Genomic DNA, 25,141 nt, shown 5'->3' on the forward strand with positions numbered 1-25,141 from the left:
ATGTATTTCAAGGCCTACCTTCAAACTCAGTGCCTCTTTGCTTGACATCATGGGAAAATGAAAAGAAATCAGCCAAGACCTCAGAAAAAAAGTGTAGACCTCCACCAGTCTGGTTCATCCTTGGGAGCAATTTCCAAATGCCTGAAGGTACCACGTTCATCTGTACAAACAATAGTACGCAAGTATAAACACCATGGGACCACGCAGCCATCATACCGCTCAGGAAGGAGACGCATTCTGTCTCCTAGAGATGAACGTACTTTGGTGCGAAAAGTGCAAATCAGTCCCAGAACAACAGCAAAGGACTTTGTGAAAGATGCTGGAGGAAACAGGTACAAAGGTATCTATATCCACAGTAAAACGAGTCCTATATTGACATAACCTGAAAGGCTGCTCAGCAAGGAAGAAGTCACTGCTCCAAAACTGCCATAAAAAAGGCTTGCAAGCCAAAGAATACCATCCCAACCGTGAAGCACGGGGGTGGCAGCATCATGTTATGGGGGTGCTTTGCTGCATGAGGGACTGGTGCACTACACAAAATAGATGGCATCATGCGGAAGGACATTTATGTGGATATATTTAAGCAACATCTCAGGACATCAGTCAGGAAGTTAAAGCTTGGTTGCAAATGGGTCTTCCAAATGGACAATGACCCCAAGCATACTTCCAAAGTTGTGGAAAAATGGCCTACAAACCTGACTCAGTTACACCAGCTCTGTCAGGAGAAATGGGCCAAAATTCATCCAACTTATTGTGGGAAGCTTGTGGAAGGCTTCCCGAAATGTTTGACCCAAGTTAAACAATTTAAAGGCAAAGCTACAAAATACTAATTGAGTTTATGTAAACTTCTGACCCACTGGGAATGTGATGAAAGAAATAAAAGCTGAAATAAATAATTCTCTCCACTATTATTCTGACATTTCACATTCTTAAAATAAAGTGGTGATCCTAACTGACCTAAGACAGGGAATTTTTACTAGGATTAAATGTCAGGAATTGTGAAAAAATTGAGTTTAAATGTATTTGGCTAAGGTGTATGTAAACTTCCGACTTCAACAGTATATTTCACATTAGGACAAGTCCAGGATGGGGCACGTCCAGAATGCAAATATTGGCAGACATAGGACTCTATTCAATCCGTATTGCGGAGGTTCAGCGTTATAGTGTGATTGAAATTTAAAGCCATGTTCCCGCATTAGCGGAGACTGTATTCACGGTAAACACACATAAATTACTTTTACATTTCTAGCGTGAAAATCTGTAATGCTTCAGCGATAGATTGAATAGAGCCCATATTTACATTTGACATAAATACATTGAAGTGGATGATAACGAGCACCAAGCCCAGCAAGAAGTGGAAGAATGAATCCTTCCTCCCCTCATTCCTCATGGTGATAACAGTTCTGACATAAATGGACGTTATGGTGGCTTCCTGCTTTCTTTCAGGTGTAGGATCTTAATTTGATCACTCTTTTGTTGATGAGAATTTTGGGGCAAGGAGATGGTGCATTTGTTACATTTCTACAGTGACAACCATTCTTACCGAGTAATGCATACGCCATAGGAATTCTATGAGAATACTTGCTGACATAAAATTTATATTTTTCCAGCTTTGACTGGGAAACTACTGCAACAAATCAAACTCCCTCTATGCAAACTCGTAAAAAAAAAAAACATTAAATCTCCTCCATATGTTTTTTTTACAAGTTTGCATAGAGGGAGTTTGATTCGTTGCAGTAGTTTCTCAGTTAAAGCTGGAAAAATATCCATATTATGTGATGTCAAATATCCTTGTGTTAATAGCATAAGTGCCTTTTTGTGTCTTTTACCCAGCAATTTATTAATACAATTTGTATAGTGTGTATTCATACCATATATTTTGAAGGCTCCAGAAAGCACTCCACATCTTTCCCCAAGGCAACATTAACACACTGCTCCACGTACAAAGATAGATAAACAACATTAAAAATCAGAATCAGCATGATAGCTTTTATTAAGACTTTCAGAGCCTCCCTTAGTGACATCGTTCCTCGTGCCAAAAACCTAAGACAGTGCGTATTTCAATATAGGAAAATATAACAGAACCATAGGTCTCATCATGCCAGTCCCAGTCTCAGTCTCACACATCCTCGTTAAGCCAGAATCATCCATGTGAGACTCAGTGTCCTTCCACCAGCCATACAGTTTGTCAACATGTCCTTACATTACCATTCGCACTGCCAGTGGCAGTCAGAGTAGGTGAGTAACAGTTCACATGGAATCATTTCCAGTCCTTTTCCCCTGAATATTCCTTCTCCTTTTGCCCTGTTAGTCTCTTTCCACAGAGGTTGTCAGACCCATCTCCTCAAAATGTGACCGTTTCAATAAGAAAACTATTGAAGACAGCCAACACTCGACCACCTCCTATGTATGGTCAGCTATTTATTGAGAGACCCTTTCATTTCATTTGAAACTGAGTGCTAAAGAGTGATACTTTGGTCTTTGTACAATAAAAAAAAAACAGGCGAGAAGATGAGGACATTTCAAAAGAAGGGTTGTGAAACACCTGGTTTTAACATCTACCCATACCCTGGAATGTACGTTGGAAGTGGAACAGCCATTGAGACAACACTCAGTACTGAGTCATAGACAGAGTCAGACTTTTGTGGTTTACTTAGAAGGTAATGCAGGACAGTCTTTGTTTATTTACTGAAACAATGGTCTCAAGTATTACTGGAAAAAAAGGGCATCATCCAATAACTTACAGTATTGTTATTTTGGTGATTGGTTTTTGTCCTGTCAAATTGAGGTGAATGGAAATACATGTCAGGAGATCTCTTTGGGGTCTGTGCTAAACATTTATACTTCAATATTCCATAATCAGAATAAACACCCTGAGTAGAGTACTGTATTATTTAACGGTACTTGGGAAAAGCCAATTAAAGCATGTGAATGGACCGTTAACTCAAGTAACTATTCAAGCAATGCCTTAATTGTGAACAAGTTAGTGCTCCGTATTTAATAATTTACTTGACTGTTCTTGAGGCAATGCTTTCACTCTGAAGCAGTGTCTGTCTTAACCTCTTAGATTCATAATAGTTCTAAAGATAGGTCAAACAAACCACAGATCTCTATAAAGTCTCACAAGATGGCTCCTATTAAAATCCATGTGTTATATGACTGGAACAACTTAAATGATTTGGTAATCAACACTGAAATTGGTGCGGTAATAATTCAGTTCAGAGAAGAACACTATGTTCAATGTTTCTCAAATAAGGGGGGTGATTACTCCTTGTTTACACTTACTGTAACATTAAGTACTTCCAACTTCAAGACTGCTGGCCAAATGTTTGTTGCAACAGAAAGAACAAGGAGTGTACCAATAACCCAACAAATTACAATCGCACGGAGGCATGCACGCACGCACACACACCATGATCGACGGGTACAAAGCTCCTGTGCAAACTCAACTGGAGCACAACTGATTCCAAAGGCCTGTTTCTCCTCAAATGGGCAAAGAAGCAGGTGAAGACATTTGTTTAGAAAATCACACTAAAATGCCTCGGCTCCTTAAGGCACTTACAGGGACCACAGGAAAAAGTAACATTAATTACATTATGTTAATTATCTTAAGCTATGTAGTGCAGCTGCTGCCTCTTGGAACTTTAAAAGCCGCCGACAGGCACAGTCATGGCTTGTATGGAGAGCTATCTCAAGAAAATACATTAAGGTAACACGTTTGCAGTGAACACCTGAGCATTCAAGCCCTTACTCTGAGAAACAACGGGAGGAGATGGCATGGACTCTGGCATGGCATGGTCATGGTTTCATACATTACACTAAAGGAGTTCAGTTTCTACCGTCTGCTTAAGGCTACACATGCCTATCTTTGACCCTCTACAGAGAATTCTTAAATGCCACCTATCAATTAACGTATTAAGATTTGTTGCAAACACCTTAAATAGATGGTATTGTATACAACAACAAAAAATGTTGGTCATAACATAGCAAAATTGGTGGATTTATGAAGAAGACAATGGTGTAAGTCCCTTGAAACAAAGAACTTAGACTCCGAATTTCAGCCTGGAAAGTGACTATTACGTGAAGTGCACAAACTGGCTTCCCCAGCCTCTTCAAGAACATGCCCTCTTTCTGTCCGAGTCTATGAACCACTTGGCCCATATTCAAGTCACAATAAACAGAAAGTAATCTTTATAAGGCAGCAACCTCAGCAACCACTCTCTTCTTTCAAGCCAGGGTTTGTGTGACTATCATGGTCCACCATGAAGAAAGAATAAACAGATAAACTTTTCCAGCTACAGCTGGGCACACACTGGTTGAATCAACATTGTTTCAATACCATTTGTCAACGTATTGTGACGTGGAATCAATGTGGAAAATACAAAAAGTAATCAAACAGTACTGATTTCATCTCATTTCAACCAGCGTTGTAAGCATTGAAATGGCAAAACTTCAACTTAAATACAATGACTTAACCTGACTAACAGATTGTTACATCAATCTAATTTCAACATAATCATCAGAACTATGTATACGTTGAAAATGCATTGAAAATTCCACATAGAACCGTAAAAAATATATATATAATCCTATGTTCATCCAGGTTAAGTGTACAAAACATTAGGAATACCTACCTAATATTGAGTTATATCGCCCCCCTCCCTTTTACCCTAAGTTCTTGACACAAACCAGTGCGCCTGGCACCTACTACCATACCCCTTTCAAAGGCACTTAAATCTTTTGTCTTGCCCATTCACTCTCTGAATGGCACACAAACACAATCCATGTCTCAATTGTCTCAAGGTTTAAAAATCCTTCTTTAACCTGTCTCCTCCCTTTCATCTACACTGATTGAAGAGGAGTGAACAAGTGATCATAGCTTTCACCTGGTCAGTCTATGTAATGGAAGACCAGGTGTTCCTAATGTTTTGTACACTAAGTGTATATCGGGTGGTTGAAATTCAGTGTTGGGGAGTAGCGAACTACATGTAGTTCAACTAGTAATTTAACTATATTTGAAGTAGCTATGTGGTAGTTGAACTAGTCAAAGTCAAATCAGTAGGTAATTACTTTTTTGCCACACAGTGGTGTAGATAACAACTGAAACTACACATGACTCTTTTTGCTAAAAAATAAAATAAAATATGGGTGAAGTAGGAAATATTTGGGGGGGGTTTCGGCATCAGACCTGCCAAATTCTCACTTGAAACTTACATATTCTATTAAAATTACATATTCCAATAATGTATGACCCCAAAGTGAACTGTTCTTGCAATTTGTACTCTATGACATTTCAAATTTACATACAATAATTTTTCTGAATGTACTTTGGATGTAGTGAACTACTTTTTCAAAGTAACCTTAGTCAAGTAAACTATATTTTTCTTAAGGGTAGCTTTAGTGTAGCTTAACTTCTTCCAGTGTGAAGTAATTGGTAGCTTGGTAAACTATATTATTATGGCAGCCCCCCGCACCTCTCTGATTCAGAGGGTTAAATGCGGAAGACACATTTCAGTTGAATGCATTCAGTTGTACGACTGACTAGGAGTCCCCCTTTCCCTTTCCCTATATTTTCAGAGCAGATTCCCCAACACTGTTGAAATGATGTTGAATTTTATATTTGATTAGACATATTTCATTTGACCTTGTAAAATTGTATGTTTGAATCAACGTCAGTTTCAACTTCATGTCATGCACTGAAATAAAGAGGTACATTCGGCATCCTAATTATAAGGCTAATGGTAACTACTTCTATACTTCTAAACTTCCAAAGATCCAATCAGCCATGGTTGAATGACAGTATACCTAGCGTTGAAATGATGGTGGCCTTTGGGAAAATCAGATGTCAATGTAGCTTACATAATAAACCCAACCTCACTCCAAACTTACTTTCACATACAGCTAGTGTAAGAAAAGTTAGAGGAGTTACTTTCAACTATTCAATGGTATTTAGGTAGTCTATGCAAAAGTGTATGGAAGCTGACCAATGTCTAACTGTGTTGACATGATAGGTCAGCTGAACTGAACACAGCTTGTTTCTAAAGCTAAGCAGGGTACATAGAGGAAGGCATCTGTATGGTAGACTTGTTTCACTGAAGTGCATTACCTCTCCGTAGGGGTCAATGTTCAGGCAGGAATCGTTGGACTGTGGCTTACCATTTTATTTCAATATACATCTATTTAGGTTGATGGCATGACGTTGAAACAATGATGTTGATTCAAACATACCATTTTACTATCAGCATTGAAACAAGTTCAAATAACATATGTCTAATCAAATATGAAATTCAACATCATTTCAACCACCCAAAGTTGAAGATTTTGTACATTTCTACGTGGAATTTTCAACGCAATTTCCACGTATTTAATTGTTATGATGATTATGTTGAAATTAGACTGATATAACAACCTGTTAATCAGGTTAAGTCTATATAGTTAAGTTGAAGTTTTACCCTAATTTCAATTAAGAAAACTTTGTTCAAATCCAATGTATTTTCCACGTCACAATACATTGACAAATTAAATTTAAACAACCAGTGTGTGTCCAGTGGGATGTCTCTATTTCCACTAGGCTTTTTGACAACCCCTGAAGAGGCCCCGTTGAACTGGGCGGCCATTTCGGATCAAAAGGATAACGTCAGGGCTGATGACAAGCCCAGCCTCTACAGGTTGTCGTACATGTGCAGGGTACGCTCCAGCTGTTGGCCCACGCGCTGGTAGAAGGCGATCTGCTGTTTGATGTAGGCCTGCATCATCTCCTTGAAGTCCACCTCGCGGCGCTGGTGGAAGTGGTTCATCTCAGCCTGTAGAGCGAATCCCACTGTCCGGCAGCGTTTACGCACTCCGTCTGCCTCGTCCTGGTCCATTTTCCCTTCGTCGCTCATCCGCTGACTCTCTTTGACCTTGGCGAACGCACCTGAGGAAAGAGAGAGAGCAGTTGGCGGTTAGCTAGCTAATGATAAATGAGTGTTACTACCTGTGGAGGAAGAAGTTTGCGGTTAGCTAGCTACCGATACAATAGAAATGCTATGACCTGTGGAGAGTGCAGTTAGCAAGCTACCTATACAATGAATATGCTATGACCTCTGGGCTAGCTAGCTACCGATATAAGGGAAATTCTACTACTACCAGTGCATGCGTGTGGACCTAGCATGACCTGCATAAGACAATGACACCTTGAAAATCATATTCAGATTAAACATTTGAATGGCGTTTGAATTTGAGGACTATGATCAGGAATTGTAAAAACTTGTACGACTTATTCATATGCTTGTGAGACATTTTGGAAAACATGACAGCCTTGTGAGACTTTAGCTTCCTCATAGTCTCGTAAAACCTGTCCTTGGCTGACCTGGAATATTACAGTAGACAAGGGATTGGCCATATAAGGCACCCTCCAACCTTTAACAGAATCTGCTTTAGACCAAATAGAGCATATTACGCCACAGACTTAACTGCTACAGTAACAGTACACAAATCATGTTAAAGTAAGAAACAGCAGCTAACACAACTCACTGAATTCAAAACAGATGTAGCAATTAAAATGTTGCTTCCTTCATCAAGCTTTCAAGTGCTCACATTCTGTCTACATTACACATGTAGGCTAGGCTTCTCATCGACGGGGCTGTAGTGGAGCAGGTTGAGAGCTTCAAGTTCCTTGGTATCCACATCAACAACAAACTAGAATGGTCCAAACACACCAAGACAGTCGTGAAGAGGGCACGACAAAGCATATTCCCCCTCAGGAAACTAAAAAGATTTGGCATGGGTCCTCAGATCCTCAAAAGGTTCTACAGCTGCAACATCGAGAGCATCCTGACTGGTTGCATCACTTCCCGGTACGGCAATTGCTCGGCCTCTGACCGCAAGGCACCTCAGAGGGTAGTGCGTATGGCCCAGTACATCACTGGGGCTAAGCTGCCTGCCATCCAGGACCTCTACACCACCCGACCAATTCTTCCCAGTCAACATCAACTCATTGCCTCATGCTTGCTTGTGTATTTTAATTATCTTTATGAAGTCAGATAAACACTTTGGCAGTGTCATGGTGTGTTCGTAACCAAGGGAAGTGGGAATTTACCACATATGACTGGGAAAAATCCCTTGAACGACCCTCCAACTGGTTATTACTAGTGAGAAACTCGTCTATCATCCTGAGCACCCACTTCTCCCACATGGTGACCTCTGATGTCACCTACTAAGGAAATGGCCTCTATAATAGGGTTGGGCGGGATCCAGATTTTCATATCTTCATACAGTTCTTCTCTCATCTCGGGATTTATGTTATTACCGGTTTAGTACAAAAGGGTTCACCAAAAAGCAAAAAAGGCCATTGGGCGTCTATTACCAGAACGCCAAAAAATATTACACAAGTAATAGCAAATTTCCAAGGAGGCTACTAGCGAAATATACAAACGAGAGCAAACAAAAATAAACCAATTGCAAAGACAGGCAATCTAGCTCATAAAGTTATACATATATTGGTAGCAGCTACCAAATGTAATTTTTGGTCAGTTTGGACATTCACAAGCGAATGTGAACGAGAGACATTGCGCAAATAAACAATGTTTTGACGCATACTTGTCTTTAGCAGGATTCTTTCTCTTCACAACTGGCTACTTGATTATTGCAGCTCAATAGGTATAACGTTTGTTGACAATTTTGATTCCTTTTGGAAGCAAAACACGTTTCATAAGGAGGATGGGATCCACCCAAATACTTTGGGTTCCTGGATCCTTTCACAGCATTATAAGGCTGCGTTGAGACAATGACTTATCAATGACCCAAGCCCAGCTCAGTTAATCCCTACCATCGTGTTGCACTGCCCTGAATACCTCTGCTGATCCTACAGCTATTGTATACAGCAATCATATGCTTTTGAACCAGATTTATGCTGTTAGCACTTAGGCGGTGTGCCATATTAGGAAGTCCACTATGTGCAGCTCACCCTGTACTAACATAAACAAGATGAGAATATCTACTTCTGCTAATCTTTCCAGTAAAGCAATGAAAACAATCAAGCATCCCAGAAAAGTTATCAAAATAGCCCACGTTAACATATGTAGCTTAAGAAACAAGGTTAATTAAATTAATAACTTGCTACCGAATGATATTGCCAACTAATTGAATTATTTTTTCATTAGCAAGATTAGCAAACATGCCAGCAACAAACGCTGACACAACACATCCAAGTATATCTGACCAAATTATGTAAGACAAGAATTGTAATTTTGAATTCCGTAAAGAGAGTGTGGAAGAGGTGAAAAAAATTTGACAACAATGACAAGCCACCGGGGTCTGACAAAATGAAACATTTTGGAAAATGACTGCGGATAATAGTGAACGATATTGCCACTCCTATTTGCCATATCTTCAATTTAAGCCTACTAGAAAGTGTGTGCCCTCAGGCCTGGAGAGAAGCAAAAGTCATTCCGCTAGCTAAGAATAGTAAAGCCCCCTTTACTGGCTCAAATAGCCGACCAATCAGCCTGTTACAAACCCTTAGATAAGTTTTGGAAAAGATTGTGTTTGACCAGATACAATGCTATTTTACAGTAAACTAATTGACAACAGACTTTCAGCACACTAATCAGGATGGACATTCAACAAGCCAGCCAAATTGCATTGGACTTCTGTTATTTTCTGCAGAATGTGTTGCACAAATGTATTTTCTGTGAAGGAAAACTATAGATGCACATCCCTGATCACTCTATTGAAGCAAAAAAAACACTGTTGACTTTCAATATAAAACGTGACCCCTGTCAATACACAGCTAAACTCATATGCTCTGGCTTTCTCCCGTTGTGCTATTTACAAACAAACACATGACTCGTTCAACTGTTCTGGGGAACTATGGTAAGCTTCATAATGTAAAATAATGTGACAGGTGAAATGAAGAACCCGATCTGCTTTATCTCCTAATGCATTGCACAAGTTGACTACAGGCATTTACTTAAAAAGTAGCTACAAATATAAAAATGTATTGAAAAACTTCAAAGAAATAGTTTCAACGGTATTGAGGGTATTGAACGGTATATACGGTATACCGCCCAAACCTATTCTATAACAGCATTTTCGTCAGTTAAATGCAACAACAAGCCATTATTTAATTAACTATTTAACTCTATAATTTGTTTACAAGAATGATAGCTGTATTTTTTGTTTATGGTTCACGTAGCTTGTTGGCCATTAGTAGAGCTGAGCAATTAGTGCTTTTTGAGGTCAGTTCGGTTTCGGTAAAAAAAAAACAATTTTGGTTTTGATAAATTTTTTCTAAACATTAAATGCACTATGCGTTATGTGGGTTGAATGCTGTAACAACACAGAATAAAACAATTTTTAAAAAGTCCCATGATGTTAGCGACTGCCCATTACTGCTTATCACTTATTACCAATCATTTATTCACATTACTTTACTTTAATAAAATGGTTCAATTGTTGTGTATTTTACATTTGTTTTACTTGATTACTTGATTATTTCATTTCAAGTCATCATCTCATCTCGATAGAGCTGCTGCCTATGCTGTTTGACAAAATCACTATTTTGTAGATCTTCAAAGAAAATAAGGCATACTTTTATGACTGCTGAATACCAACTATCAATCACTTAGATCATGTATTTTCAGGTAGAAATACCTTGCGAAGCAACAGCTGCTCTCTATATCACCTCACAATTGTGCACTCTTCTCTCTTCAGTAGTAAAAGAAACACAGACTGGACAAGTAAATGAGCAACAGACTATGGTCATTGTAGTTAATTCCCACATTTTATGCGCTAAACTATGTAGAATATTGGCCTATTGAAAACTACAACTGCCTACTACATTGCACAGTTCAGGCTGGATCTCTAGAGAAACTGTGCGATGTATGGATTGATCTCACAGAAAAAAAACGAACAAAATGGAAATCAAATTATTGAACCGATGTTGGTCAATTAGTTGTTTAAAAAACAAAAAATAACGTAAATTTCGATTATTCGCTCAGCGCTAGCCATTAGCTAATCGGCTTTTTCAATGAGTTCAAATCACATGAATGCATCCAACTGGCTTTTACGACTTCAACTGGTAAATTCCGACCTCCCACATGGTTACAAATGCAGCATTAAAGTATAAACTTGAGAGGCACAACATAACAATCCTGTCACAACAGACAATGCCAGGAACATTGTGAATGCTGAACATTGTGAATGGCATCTCATTTTCCCGCTGTACCAAACCCAACCATGACCCTAAAACCGCAATATGTGCACCGTGTGTTTGGTGAACTGTTACACCCCTACCGTCAATATCGTTGAAACTATTTATTTGAAGTTTTTTAATACATTTTAATATTTGTAGCTACTTTTTAAATAAATACCTGCAGTCAACTTGTGAAATACGTTAGGAGAGAAAGCAATTTGCGTTTTTAATTTCACCTGTCACATTATTTTACATTATTAAGCTTACCGGTAGTCCCCAGTCACATGTTATTTACAAGCACACAATAATAAGAGACCGGAGCCTTGTGAGTCACTCACTGTTGTGCAGCACACACCAGGTGATCTAGTTACAGTATGAAATTCACAACTAACTGTTTGCCAGCTAGATATCTGATAACCTAACTATTAAGTTAACGGTCTAAAATGTGCTAAATGTTCTGCAGTTGTGAATTTGGTTGCTAACTTAGTAGCTAGTTATCTTTCTAAGTGGTTAGCTTCTTGCGATCAAGCTCCTCTTGGTAACCGCACTCTCCTGGATTGAGAGCCTTTATGTCTAATATTTGTTTTGTGCATGCAGCAAACTGTGAGTAGCATTGTAGTTACTTGTATAACTTTATGAACTGATATGTCTGTTGTGCAAATAGTTTATGTCAGAGGAGAATGGATAATAACTGCATATTCGCTATGGAACTTTACATGTACACTACCGGTCAAAAGTTTTAGAACACCTACTCATTCAAGGGTTTTTCTCTATTTTTACTATTTTCTAAATTGTACAATAATAGTGAAGACATCAAAACTATTCAATAACACATATGGAATCATGTAGTAACCAAAAAAGTGTTAAACAAATCAAAATGTATTTTATATTTCAGATTCTTCAAATAGCCACCCTTTGCCTTGGTGACAGCTTTGCACACTCTTGGCATTCTCTCAACTAACTTCACCTGGAATGCTTTTCCAACAGTTTTAAAGGAGTTCCAACATATGCTTCACACTTGTTTGCTGCTTTTCCTTCACTCTGCGGTCCGACTCATCCCAAACCATCTCAATTTGTTTGAGGTCGGGGGATTGTGGAGGCCAGGTCATCTGATGCAGCACTCCATCACTCTCTTTCTTGGTAAAATAGCCCTTACACAGCATGGAGGTGTGTTGGGTCATTGTCCTGTTGAAAGACAAATGATAGTCCCACTAAGCCCAAACCAGATGGGATGCTGCTGTGGTAGCCATGCTGGTTAAGTGTGCCTTGAATTCTAAATAAATCTTCGAGTGTCACCAGAAATGCACCCCCACAACATAACACCTCCTCCATGCTTCACTGTGGGAAATACACGTGCGGAGATCATCCGTTCACCCACACCGCGTCTCAAAATACACTGCAGTTGGAACCAAAAATCTCCAATTTGGACTCCAGACCAAGGGACAAATTTCCACCAGTCTAATGACCATTGCTCGTGTTTCTTGGCCTAAGCAAGTCTCTTCTTATTATTGGTGTTTTTAGTAGTGGTTTCTTTGCAGAAATTCAACAATGAAGGCCTGATTCACACAGTCTCCACTGAACAGTTGATGTTGAGATGTGTATGTTACTTGAACCTTGTGAAGCATTTATTTGGGCTGTAATTTCTGAGGCTGGTAACTCTAATGAACTTATTCTCTGCAGCAGAGGTAACTCTGGGTCTTCCACTCCTGTGGCGGTCCTCATGAGAGCCAGTTTCATCATAGCGCTTGATGGTTTTTGCGACTGCACATGAAGAAACTTCTATACATTTTCCCAGATTGACTGACCTTCAAGTCTTAAAGTAATGATGGACTGTCGTTTCTCTTTGCTTATTAGAGCTGTTCTTGCCATAATATGGACTTGGTCTTTTACCAAATAGGGCTATCTTCTGTATACCACCCCTACATTTTCACAACACAACTGATTGGCTCAAATGCATTAAGAAGGAAATTAATTCCACAAATTAACTTTTAACAAGGCACACCTGTTAATTGAAATACATTCCACGTGAGTACCTCATGAAGCTGGTTGAGAGAATGCCAAGTGTGCAAAGCTGTCATCAAGGCAAAGGGTGGCTACTTTGAAGAATCTCAAATATAAAATATATTTTTATTTGTTTAACACTTTTTTGGTTACTACATGATTCCATTGTGTTATTTCATAGTTTTGATGTCTTCACTATTATTCAACAATGTAGAAAATAGTAAAAATAAAGAAAAACCCTGGAATGAGTAGGTGTTCTAAAACTTTTGACCTGTAGTGCACTTGTTAGCATTGCTAGCCTTCGAATTGAAAATAGCGCCCCTTGTGTTCAGTGTCGGTATAACCGAATATCCCAGAAATAGCACAAGGTCGGTATGAAGGTATGACAATCTGGATACCGCCCAACCCTAGTTTCTATAGAATTCCAGGCTGCAGTCTGAGTAAGCATGTAGGGCATTTTATTGCTGTTCCAGGGGCAGGGCTGTACTGACCAGTCTGTGGCTCTGACCAAGAATAATGTATTGTAAAAACAAAAGTAGGGGTTGGGTGGGGGGGTGTTTCCAAATGTCCTTATGCCATGTCCCTTAAGAAGAAATGACTGGAATGTGGATCTTACGCAATGGTCTGTTTCCCTATGTACGTATATAACGTATATGTTATAATGTATATAACATATGAAGATATTGTATCTGTCCATTACGTACATGGGGCATTTCAGAACATACACTGTGATGTGCTAAATAAATACAATTAGTAATAGTGGTAGTCATCATAGTAGTAATGGTAGTTGTAGAAGATTGGTCTCCCTTTACTCATGTCAATCCACTGGAATAAATGCTTGCTAATAAATGTCCCAATGGCCTGGAAAGCCACCACCAGATTTGTTTATTTAGTCCAACCAGATGGCTTTCCTCAGCTACTGTACCACGTCTTGTGACCATTCTAAGTTGTGGAGAGAATTGAGCTATATTATAAGTCACAGTGAGAGCGAAACTGTTATGCTAACCATGCTATGCAATCGAGGAAGAGTGACAGAAAGAGAGAAGGGGGAATAGAGAGGAAGAGGAGAGAGGGCGAGAGGGGTGGGGGGCGGAAGAGATTAACTGTGAACACAACCACTCTGGTGAATTAAACACAGGAATCTCTAGTACAATTTTGTGCATTCCCCTTTCCCACACAGGCCTCCAGACTGTTACCATTTAGGGACAGTTCAACATTTATTTGGGGGTAGTCCAAAATAGGGGAGGGTTGTAAAAAAGAAATTGCTTTCGGGAGGGTTGTTGGACGCTTTGACTTGGCTATGCGAGTAAAACATTTTGTTGGTCGCATCGGTGTGAGCTGCACATTCTACATGGTCATCTCACTCAAAGCATCACATTTTTTTAGGAGGCTAAAAACATGATTTGGTCATACAGTAAAGTGCATTCCCCTCATGATTCCTATAATGTCTGCCCTGCTGCTGTGCCTGTTTCGCAGGGGCCTGGATGCTGTGATGAGTGAGCCACTCTCAATGGCTCTCCCACTGTGCTCCGTGAGAAAAAAAATGTTTCCTGATTGTATAACATTTCAAAATCAAGAAGAAAAAAAAACGTCTAAAAAAACACAGCTATCCTGTGTAACACTTGTGTCAGAGTTGAAGAGAGGGGGTTCTCAGCTTTCTGTAGGTATACGTTTTATGTTTCAACTCAATTTTGAGCTCTATAGAAACTATTTTACAACCAACAAATTTGATATGGCTTTGAGATACAGAGCACACAAAATGCGCATTGGCCATTGCGAGTGCATGGGCCACATTGGGTAGTAGGCTAAGACTGCTACGTTTTTTTAGGACATTACATTTACTGTTATATTAATACATGGCTACTACCAGTGGGTATTATATTTAGAATAACGATATAGCTAATGTGTTTTGAGTTTCCACTTACTCAGGTAGTGAATTAGCCCCAAATAAATCTGCCTATGATATTTGTGCATGTAAAGATGTAGGCAAATTCATGTCTATTGAACTAAAACATATCTATTAGGGCTGTCCCCGACTGAAAAAGATCTTGGTCGGCCGAGAGTCGTCCTATTCTTTCAACTAATTGATTGGTCTAAATGTTTCAACTGATTTTTCCCATATATAGGACAGACACACCCTATGTGTTTGAATAATAAAATCAACTACATATGCACTGAGCTTGTCTGATGCTTTAAGCACACACAAATGACTCAAGAAAGAGCCCGATGATCACACTGTGTTAAAAAAAACTGGAGACTGGAGCACGTTGTCTCACTCTCCTCCCTACTGCAGCGAAACGGCACCAAAGCACAGCTTAGTGTTATTGAACCGTCTGTGCTGAAGCTGCAAAATAATTTCAGTCATTTATTACTCTTTTTTCTGACTGAAAAGTTCTGTTACCGAAATCCCTAATTTGTTTACGAAAAACATGACCTATTTCCTCAACCCTGCTCTCTTTACGTGGAACAAGTAAGCATCGCAGGCAACCAATAGGGCCTGACCTATAGCTTATCATAATCACATCAATAAATTGGTTACAAAAAACTCAGAACACAGTAATGACGAAAGCAAAATGGATGAGGAGGATGCGAAAAAGAAACTCGAAACGGGCAAAAATGTATTGGTTGCTCAGGAGGGAAAGGGGAAGTCAGATCAGTGGAAGACATTTGACATAGTTGTGGAAACTAGAGATGCACGATATATCGGAATCAGCCGATATTAGCTAAAAATGCCAACATCGGTATCAGCCCGATGTCTAGTTTAACGGCGATGTTAAAAACCGATGTCAAAGCTGCGCTATACATGCAACACAGCATTCCTAACCTAGCCCACACAATGTCTGCTGTGTGGATCGAGCAGTCAACAAGTCAAGCAGTCATTTGAAAGAGTAAGAACATTTAAGCGAGACAACTCAAAGGCGAAATCCATTAAAGCCAAGATAATGGAATTCATTGCCCTTGACAATCAACCGTTCTCTGTCGTGGGTGATGTTGACTTTCGCCGACCGGTCGAGTACCGGTACACACTACCAACTGCGCTATTTTTCAGATGTTGCCCTACCGGAGTTACACAGCGTCACTGCTATTAGCTTCATGACATACATACTATGGAATGCCGTTTGGGTCTTTGCGTGTCAAAAAAGATACAGTAGCACTGTCAAAGCTGAACAAAAAAAGGTCTGCAAACAAGCAAACACTGGCCACGAACGATGTGTTTACAATACTGCGTTGGTAATAAAGGATCATTTGTTCGACCGCAACTTCTGGGGTAGCTAGCTTTAGCTTGGTACCTAGCTAGCACCAATACAATCAGCCTGAAAACAATGACCAGCAGAAACTGCAGTCATTTTCATTATTCTTAGCAATGATTTAGGAATCCTTGATTAAGTATTTGCTAGGCTGCCACTTGTTGTTCGCCTATTGAAATTGAACTTCAGTTCATGAAAATAAATAGCTAACCAGCTACTTAACCTGTTGGGGCTAGGGGGCAGTATTTGCACGGCCGGATAAAAAACGTACCCGATTTAATCTGGTTACTACCCCTGCCCAGTAACTAGAATATGCATATAATTATTGGCTTTGGATAGAAAACACCCTAAAGTTTCTAAAACTGTTTGAATGGTGTCTGTGAGTATAACAGAACTCATTTGGCAGGCCAAAACCTGAGAAGATTCCTTACAGGAAGTGGCCTGTCTGACCATTTCTTGCCCTCCTTGATCATCTCTAACAAATACAGGGGATCTCTGGCATGACGTGACACTTCCTACGGCTACCATGGGCTCTCAGAAGGCGGGAAAAAGCTGAATGATGTAATTCCATCCCCAGGCTGAAACACATTAGCGCGTTTGGCAAGTGCTCTATCAGAGGGCCATTAGACTGAGGCTCGTGCATGAGGGGATAGCATGCTTTTACTTTCACTCTCTTTGTTATAAAAAATGATTTCCCGGTCGGAATATTATCGCTTTTTTACGAGAAAAATGGCATAAAAATTGATTTTAAACAGCGGTTGACATGCTTCGAAGTACGGTAATGGAATATTTAGAATTTTTTTGTCACGAAATGCGCCGTGCTCGTAACCCTTATTTACCCTTTCGGATAGTGTCTTGAACGCACGAACACAACGCCGCTATTTGGATATAACAATGGATTATTTGGGACCAAACCAACATTTGTTATTGAAGTAGAAGTCCTGGGAGTGCATTCTGACGAAGAACAGCAAAGGTAATAACATTTTTCTTATAGTAAATCTGACTTTGGTGAGTGCTAAACTTGCTGGGTGTCTAAATAGCTAGCCCTGTGATGCCGGGCTATCTACTTAGAATATTGCAAAATGTGCTTTCACCGAAAAGCTATTTTAAAATCGGACATATCGAGTGCATAGAGGAGTTCTCTATCTATAATTCTTAAAATAATTGTTATGTTTTTTGTGAACGTTTATCGTGAGTAATTTAGTAAATTCACCGGCAGTGTTCGGTCGGAATGCTAGTCACATGCTAGTCACATGCTAATGTAAAAAAAGCTGGTTTTTCATATAAATATGAACTTGATTGAACAAAACATGCATGTATTGTATAACATAATGTCCTAGGGTTGTCATCTGATGAAGATCATCAAAGGTTAGTGCTGCATTTAGCTGTGGTTTGGGTTTATGTGACATTATATGCTAGCTTGAAAAATGGGTGTCTGATTATTTCTGGCTGGGTACTCTGCTGACATAATCTAATGTTTTGCTTTCGTTGTAAAGCCTGAAATCGGTCAGTGTGGTTAGATTAACGAGAGTCTTGTCTTTAAAATGGTGTAAAATAGTCATATGTTTGAAAAATTGAAGTTTTTGCATTTTTGAGGTATTTGAATATCGCGCCACGGGATTACACTGGCTGTTGAGTAGGTGGGTCGCAAGCGTCCCACCTAGCCCATAGAGGTTAACCCTGTTTCTCAAAGCTAACATTATAAGCAGCCACCTAGCTTCATCTGGCTAGTGAGGCTCGACAGGACATTGCATTTTAGTCATTTAGCAGATGCTCTTATCCAGAGCGACTTACAGTAGTGAATACATACATTTCATACAATTCTTTTTTTTTCGTACTGGTCTCCCGTGGGACCGGGTTATGTGTTGTAAAGCTAGCCACAATAAGGCTCGTGCATGAGGGGATAGCATGCTTTTACTTTCACTCTCTTTGTTATAAAAAATGATTTCCAGGTCGGAATATTATCGCTTTTTTACGAGAAAAATGGCATAAAAATTGATTTTAAACAGCGGTTGACATGCTTCGAAGTACGGAAATGGAATATTTAGATTTTTTTTGTCGCGAATTGCGCCATGCGCGCGACCCTTATTTACCCTTTCAGATAGTGTCTGGAACGCACGAACAAAACGCCGCAATTTGGATATAACGATGGATTATTTTGGACCAAACCAACATTTGTTATTGAAGTAGCAGTCCTGGGAGTGCATTCTGACGAAGACAACAAAAGGTAATCAAACTTTTATAATAGTAAATTTGATATTGGTGAGTGCTAAACTTGCCGGGTGTCTAAATAGCTAGCCCTGTGATGCCGGGCTATCTACTGAGAATATTGCAAAATGTGCTTTCACCAAAAAGCTATTTTAAAATCGGACATATCGAGTGCATAGAGGAGTTCTGTATCTATAATTCTTAAAATAATTGTTATGCTTTTTGTGAACGTTTATCGTGAGTAATTTAGTAAATTGTTAGCAAATTCCTCCGGAAGTTTGCGGGGGGTATGCTAGTTCTGAATGTCACATGCTAATGTAAAAAGCTGTTTCTTGATATAAATATGAACTTGATTGAACAAAACATGCATGTATTGTATAACATAATGTCCTAGGTGTGTCATCTGATGAAGATCATCAAAGGTTAGTGCTGCATTTAGCTGTCTTCTGGGTTTTTGTGACATTATATGCTAGCTTGAAAAATGGGTGTCTGATTATTTCTGGCTTGGTACTCTGCTGACATAATCTAATGTTTTGCTTTCGTTGTAAAGCCTTTTTGAAATCGGACAGTGTGGTTAGATAAAGGAGAGTCTTGTCTTTAAAATGCTGTGAAATAGTCATATGTTTTAAAAAATTGAAGTTTTTGTATTTTTGAGGAATTTGTAATTCGCGCCACGCCTATCATTGGATATTGGAGCAGGTGTTCCGCTATCGGAACGTCTAGATGTAAGAGGTTAAAAATATATAAAATCTTTATTTTTGAATTGAGGTTTATTTATTGTTTAGGCTAATTATTCAAAGTTCCCTTTGTTATTTAATTTTAAAACTGAAATGCTTGATTGCATTTCAAAGCATGCATGTCGCGTATGCTGTGTGATGGCATGAACAAATTAATGATTGATTGATTGGATTGATAGATACAGTAGCGTATATATTGAAATATAGGCCTAAGTACGTTCCGGCATTAAGACTAAACAAGATGCGCTCTTAGGCCTACAGCTTGATGGTAGTTATACAAAGCTACTATACAAAGCCTACTCATGATAACAACATTACTTATTATTATAATGATGATCATAATAATAATTGTAATATATAACAATAAGAAGGAGATCAAGAAAAAGGAGGGTATAGGAGCGAGAGCTTTATGCATATGTGTGACAAATAAGTGCTGTTAGATTACAATATTATTTTTGCCTGTTTGGAACAGTGTAAACAACCCTAAATAAATGATAAGTAATACCAGTCTGTTCTAACACATTTTTTTTATAAAGCCTTTATTACAGCATAGCAAAGATTAAAAACAGCCGAATCAGTGATATTGCATTATCCAACATTTTGCCATTGCATGAGAGTTGGTGCTCATGGAATCAGTAGGCTATTAAACAAACACTCAAACAGGCAACAGAAGCAAGATCTGTCTTATTTCTGTAGATATATATGGATGATTTATAAAGCCAGGCACATTTAATAGTTAGGCTATTGATTATACACCTAATTAAATTGGGGTTTCCTCTCTCCTCAATTTTCTTAACACAATTAGGCTAAGGCAAGGGCTGTTTCCACATCTTTGCTGCTGCTGCCTCCGCCACATTGTTCTCAATCCCAAAATGCTGCTTAACTTTGCTATTATGCACATAGCAACATAGGGAAAGGCACCAAATCTATGGTGCACTGAAGATTATGTTTTAGAACCGCAGACAGCGGCCGTATCCAATGCGGGAGAAACCTAATTTGTTATAAAATAATATTAGATTTATTAGTGTTATTATTTTTACATAATCTAAAAATATACAATTTCAGTATTACATGTCTTAGAGTGATGGACTGTGCCTGCCCCGTGGCATCCGCAAAGGATTACCGTAATTTCCAGACTATTGAGCGCACCTGAATATAAGCCGCACCCACTGAATTTTTTATTTATTTTTATTTTGAACATAAATAAGCCGCACATGTCTATAAGCCGCAGGTGCCTACCGGTACATTGAAACAAATGAACTTTACACAGGCTTTAACGAAACACGGCTTGTAACAAAAATAAATAGGCTTTAACGAAACACGGCTTGTAACAAAAAATAAAAAATTAGCAGTAAACAGTAGCCTACCAAGAAAGTCATTGGTCACTATCTTCCTCCTCCTGTGCACTGAAACCACTGAAGTCATCTCCTTCGGAGTCGGAGTTGAATAGCCCCAGAATTGCTTCATCCGATATTGGATAATTTTCATTGTCGCTCTCGTCACTGTTTGACCTTAACCTGTTCGGCAATTTCATTGGTCTAATGAAAGATTCATGCCGCCAAAAAACTGAGCACGTCACAGAATATGTTTTTTTGGAGAAAACATTTTTGAAAGCGGGAAAAATCCATATATTAGCCGCGTCATTGTTTAAGCCGCGAGGTTCAAAGCGTGGGACAAAAGTTGCGGCTTAAAGTCCGGAATTTACGGTAGTCCACTGAGACAGGCGCAAATCAGACAAGTAACTAAAGGAACCTCAATCGACCAACAGCCTATCGACTAAAAATCGAACAGTCGTCTAAATGGGGTCAGCCCTAATATATACACTACTGTTCAAAAGTTTGGGGTCTATACACAATATCTATACACAATATATATATATCTATACACACTATACACAATATCCCATCCCATTTTTGAAATGCTTGCTAATTTATTAAAAATAGAAAAAATGGAAACAATGACATAAGTATTCAGACCCTTTACTCAGTACTTTGTTGATGCACCTTTGGCCGCAATTACAGCATAGAGTCTTCTTGCATATGAAGCCATAAGCTTGGCAAACCTGTATTTGTGGAGTTACTCCCATTCTTCTCTGCAGATCTTCTCAAGCTCTGTCAGGTTGGATGGGGAGTGTCGCTGCACAGCTATTTTCAGGTCTCTCCAGAGATGTTTGATCGGGGTCTGGTTGGGCCACTCAAGGACATTCAGAGACTTGTCCTGAAGCCACTCCTGCGTTGTCTTGGCAGTGTGCTTAGGGTCATGGTCTTGTTGGAAGGTGAACCTTTGCCCCAGTCAGAGGTCCTGAACACTCTGGAGCAGGTTTTCATCAAGGATCTCTCTGTACTTTGCTCGGTTCATCTTTGCCTTGATCTTGACTAGTTTCCCAGTCCCTGCCGCTGAAAAACATCCCCACAGCATGATGCTGCCACCACCATACTTCACCGTAGGGATGGTGCCAGGTTTCTCCCTGACCAAGGCACAGTTGGTCGGGCGACCAGCTATAGGAAGAGTCTTGGTGGTTCGACCTCATGGCTTGGTTTTTGCTCTGACATGCACTGTCAACTGTGTGACCGTATATAGACAGGTGTGTGCCTTTCCAAATCATGTCCAATCAATTGAATTTACCACAGGTGGACGCCAATCAAGTTGTAGGATGATCAAGGATGATCAATGGAAACAGGATTAACCTAAGCTCAATTTTGAGTCTCATAGCAAAAGACCATGCCATACAATGACTATGCATTAACTTCTCACATGGATCGACCCAGTGATCCCGATCAGGGGTGTAGTGGAGGGTCAACACATGTAAACGTTTTTTTTTTTTGTGAAATAGAATTTACTCATCTTTTAGTTAATTATCGTTTACCCACTTATTATTGCATTCCCAACGTTGATCAAAGCTCAGAACGCTAATATTCTTATCTGAGTTCTAATCATGCCTGCCTCACTGCAAACGAGTGGAATCATAATTCAGGTACGCATTCATTTACCACTCTGTCCAACGGCAAACTAGCTAGCTACTGCTCTGGCTACTGATAGCCAAACTCTCCAGAAGGATAAAGTTAGAAGCTAGCGTTAAAGAAAGCCTGGCCTCAGCAGGAGCAGTTGACTGAAATTACGCTAGCTATAATCTTAACAAAAGATAGGCTACTTATCCTGAACAAAAATATAAACACAACATGAAACAATTAAAAACATTACAGTTCATATAAGGAAATCAGTCAATTGAAATAAATAAATTAGGCCCTAATCTATGGATTTCACATGACTGGGAATACAGAGACAGCATCTGTTGGTCACAAAAAAAGGTAGGGGCGTGGATCAGAAAACCAGTCAGTATCTGGAGTGACCACCATTTGCCTCATGCAACGCAACATAGCTCCTTCGCATAGAGTTGATCAGGCTGTTGGTTGTGGCCTGTGGAATGTTGTCCCACTACTCTTCAATGGCTGTGCGAAGTTGCTGGATATTGGCAGAAACTGGGAAACACTGTTGTACACGTCAATCCAGAGCCCCCCAAACATACTCAATGGGTGACATGTCTGCTGAGCATGCAGGCCATGGAAGAACTGGGACATTTTCACCGAGTTGTGGCTTAACGACGACATGAATAACATACAGCTGGTGGGTAATACACTGTACCGGCCGGATAGAACAGCTGCCTCTGGTAAGACAAGGGTTGGCAGTCTATGTATGTTTGTAAACAACAGCTGGTGCACGATATCTAAAGGAAGTCTCAAAGTTCTGCTCGCCTGAGGTAGAGTATCTCATGATAAGCTGTAGACCACACTATCTACCTAGAGAGTTTTCATCTATATTCTTAGTAGCTGTATATTTATCACCACAAACCGATGCTGGCACTAAGACCGCACTCAATAAGCTGTGTACGGCCATAGGCGGCCTCCTAGTGGCAGGGGACTTTAACCTGTTAGGGCTAGGGGGCAGTATTGACACGGCTGGATAAAAAACGTACCCGATTTAATCTGGTTACTACTCCTGCCCAGTAACTAGAATATGCATATAATTATTGGCTTTGGATAGAAAACACCCTAAAGTTTCTAAAACTGTTTGAATGGTGTCTGTGAGTATAACAGAACTCCTATGGCAGGCCAAAACCTGAGAAGATTTCAAGCAGGAAGTGGCCTGTCTGAGAAGTAGTGTTTCATCTTGGCTCTTTTTATTGAAGACTCAGGATCTGTGCAATAACGTGACACTTCCTACGTCTTCCATATGGTCTCAGAGCCCGGGAAAAAGTTGAACGATATCGAGGAAGGCTCTGGCTGAAACACTTTATCGCTTTTGGCAAGTGGCCACTCAGAGTACTATGGGCTTAGGCGCGCGCACGCTTCGACCGAATGGTTTCTTTTCCTTTGTCTGTTTATCTAAACGCAGATTCCCGGTCGGAATATTATCGCTTTTTTATGAGAAAAATGGCATAAAAATTGATTTTAAACAGCGGTTGACATGCTTCGAAGTATGGTAATGGAATATTTAGAATTCTTTTGTCACGAATTGCGCCATGCTCGTCACCCTTATTTACCCTTTAGGATAGTGTCTAGAACGCACGAACAAAACGCCGCTGTTTGGACATAACTATGGATTATTTTGAACCAAACCAACATTTGTTACTGAAGTAGAAGTCCTGGGAGTGCATTCTGACGAAGACAACAAAGGTAATAACATTTTTCTTATAGTAAATCTGACTTTGATGAGTGCTAAACCTGCTGGGTGTCTAAATAGCTAGCCCTGTGATGCCGGGCTATCTACTGAGAATATTGCAAAATGTGCTTTCACCGAAAAGCTATTTTAAAATCGGACATATCGAGTGCATAGAGGAGTTCTGTATCTATAATTCTTAAAATAATTGTTGTGCTTTTTGTGAACGTTTATCGTGAGTAATTTAGTAAATTCACCGGCAGTGTTCGGTGGGAATGCTAGTCACATGCTAGTCACATGCTAATGTAAAAAGCTGGTTTTTGATATAAATATGAACTTGATTGAACAAAACATGCATGTATTGTATAACATAATGTCCTAGGGTTGTCATCTGATGAAGATCATCAAAGGTTAGTGCTGCATTTAGCTGTGGTTTTGGTTTTTGTGACATTATATGCTAGCTTGAAAAATGGGTGTCTGATTATTTCTGGCTCGGTACTCTGCTGACATAATCTAATGTTTTGCTTTCGTTGTAAAGCCTTTTTGAAATCGGACAGTGTGGTTAGATTAACGAGAGTCTTATCTTTAAAATGGTGTAAAATAGTCATATTTTTGAAAAATTGAAGTAATATCATATCTAAGGTATTTGAATAACGCGCCACAGGATTCAACTGGCTATTGAGTGGTGGGACGCCCATAGAGGTTAATGCAGGAAAACTTCAATCTGTGTTACATAATTTCTACCAGCATGTAAAATGTGCAACCAGAGGGAAAAAACTCTAGAACACCTTTACTCCACACACAGAGACGCATACAAAGCTCTCCCTCGCCCTCCATTTAGCAAATCTGACCATAATTCTATCCTCCTGATTCCTGCTTACAAGCAAAAATTAAAAGCAGGAAGAACCAGTGACTCAGTCAATAAAAAAAGTGGTCAGATGAAGCAGATGCTAAGCTACAGGACTGTTTTACTAGCACAGACTAGAATAAGTTCCGGGATTCTTCCGATGGCATTGAGAAGTACACCACATCAGTCACTGGCTTCATCAATACGTGCATCGATGACGTCGTCCCCACAGTGACTGTACATACATACCCCAACCAGAAGCCATGAA

General features: G+C 39.5%; 1 protein-coding gene across 1 annotated transcript in view; it reads right to left on the reverse strand.

Annotated features, from left to right (window-relative positions):
• Nucleotides 1-1,962: 1,962 nt before the first annotated feature.
• The window catches only part of snx33 (sorting nexin 33), a 45,349-nt gene continuing 22,170 nt past the window's right edge, over nt 1,963-25,141 (reverse strand). The window contains exon 2 of the mRNA XM_014124059.2: nt 1,963-6,916. Within this exon, the coding sequence (XP_013979534.2) occupies nt 6,663-6,916 (254 nt within the window). The 3' untranslated portion in view covers nt 1,963-6,662. The remainder of the gene's footprint in view (nt 6,917-25,141) is intronic.

The sequence above is a fragment of the Salmo salar genome, chromosome ssa10 (genome assembly GCF_905237065.1).
Source record: "Salmo salar chromosome ssa10, Ssal_v3.1, whole genome shotgun sequence".
In the NCBI taxonomy this organism is placed as follows: domain Eukaryota; kingdom Metazoa; phylum Chordata; class Actinopteri; order Salmoniformes; family Salmonidae; genus Salmo; species Salmo salar.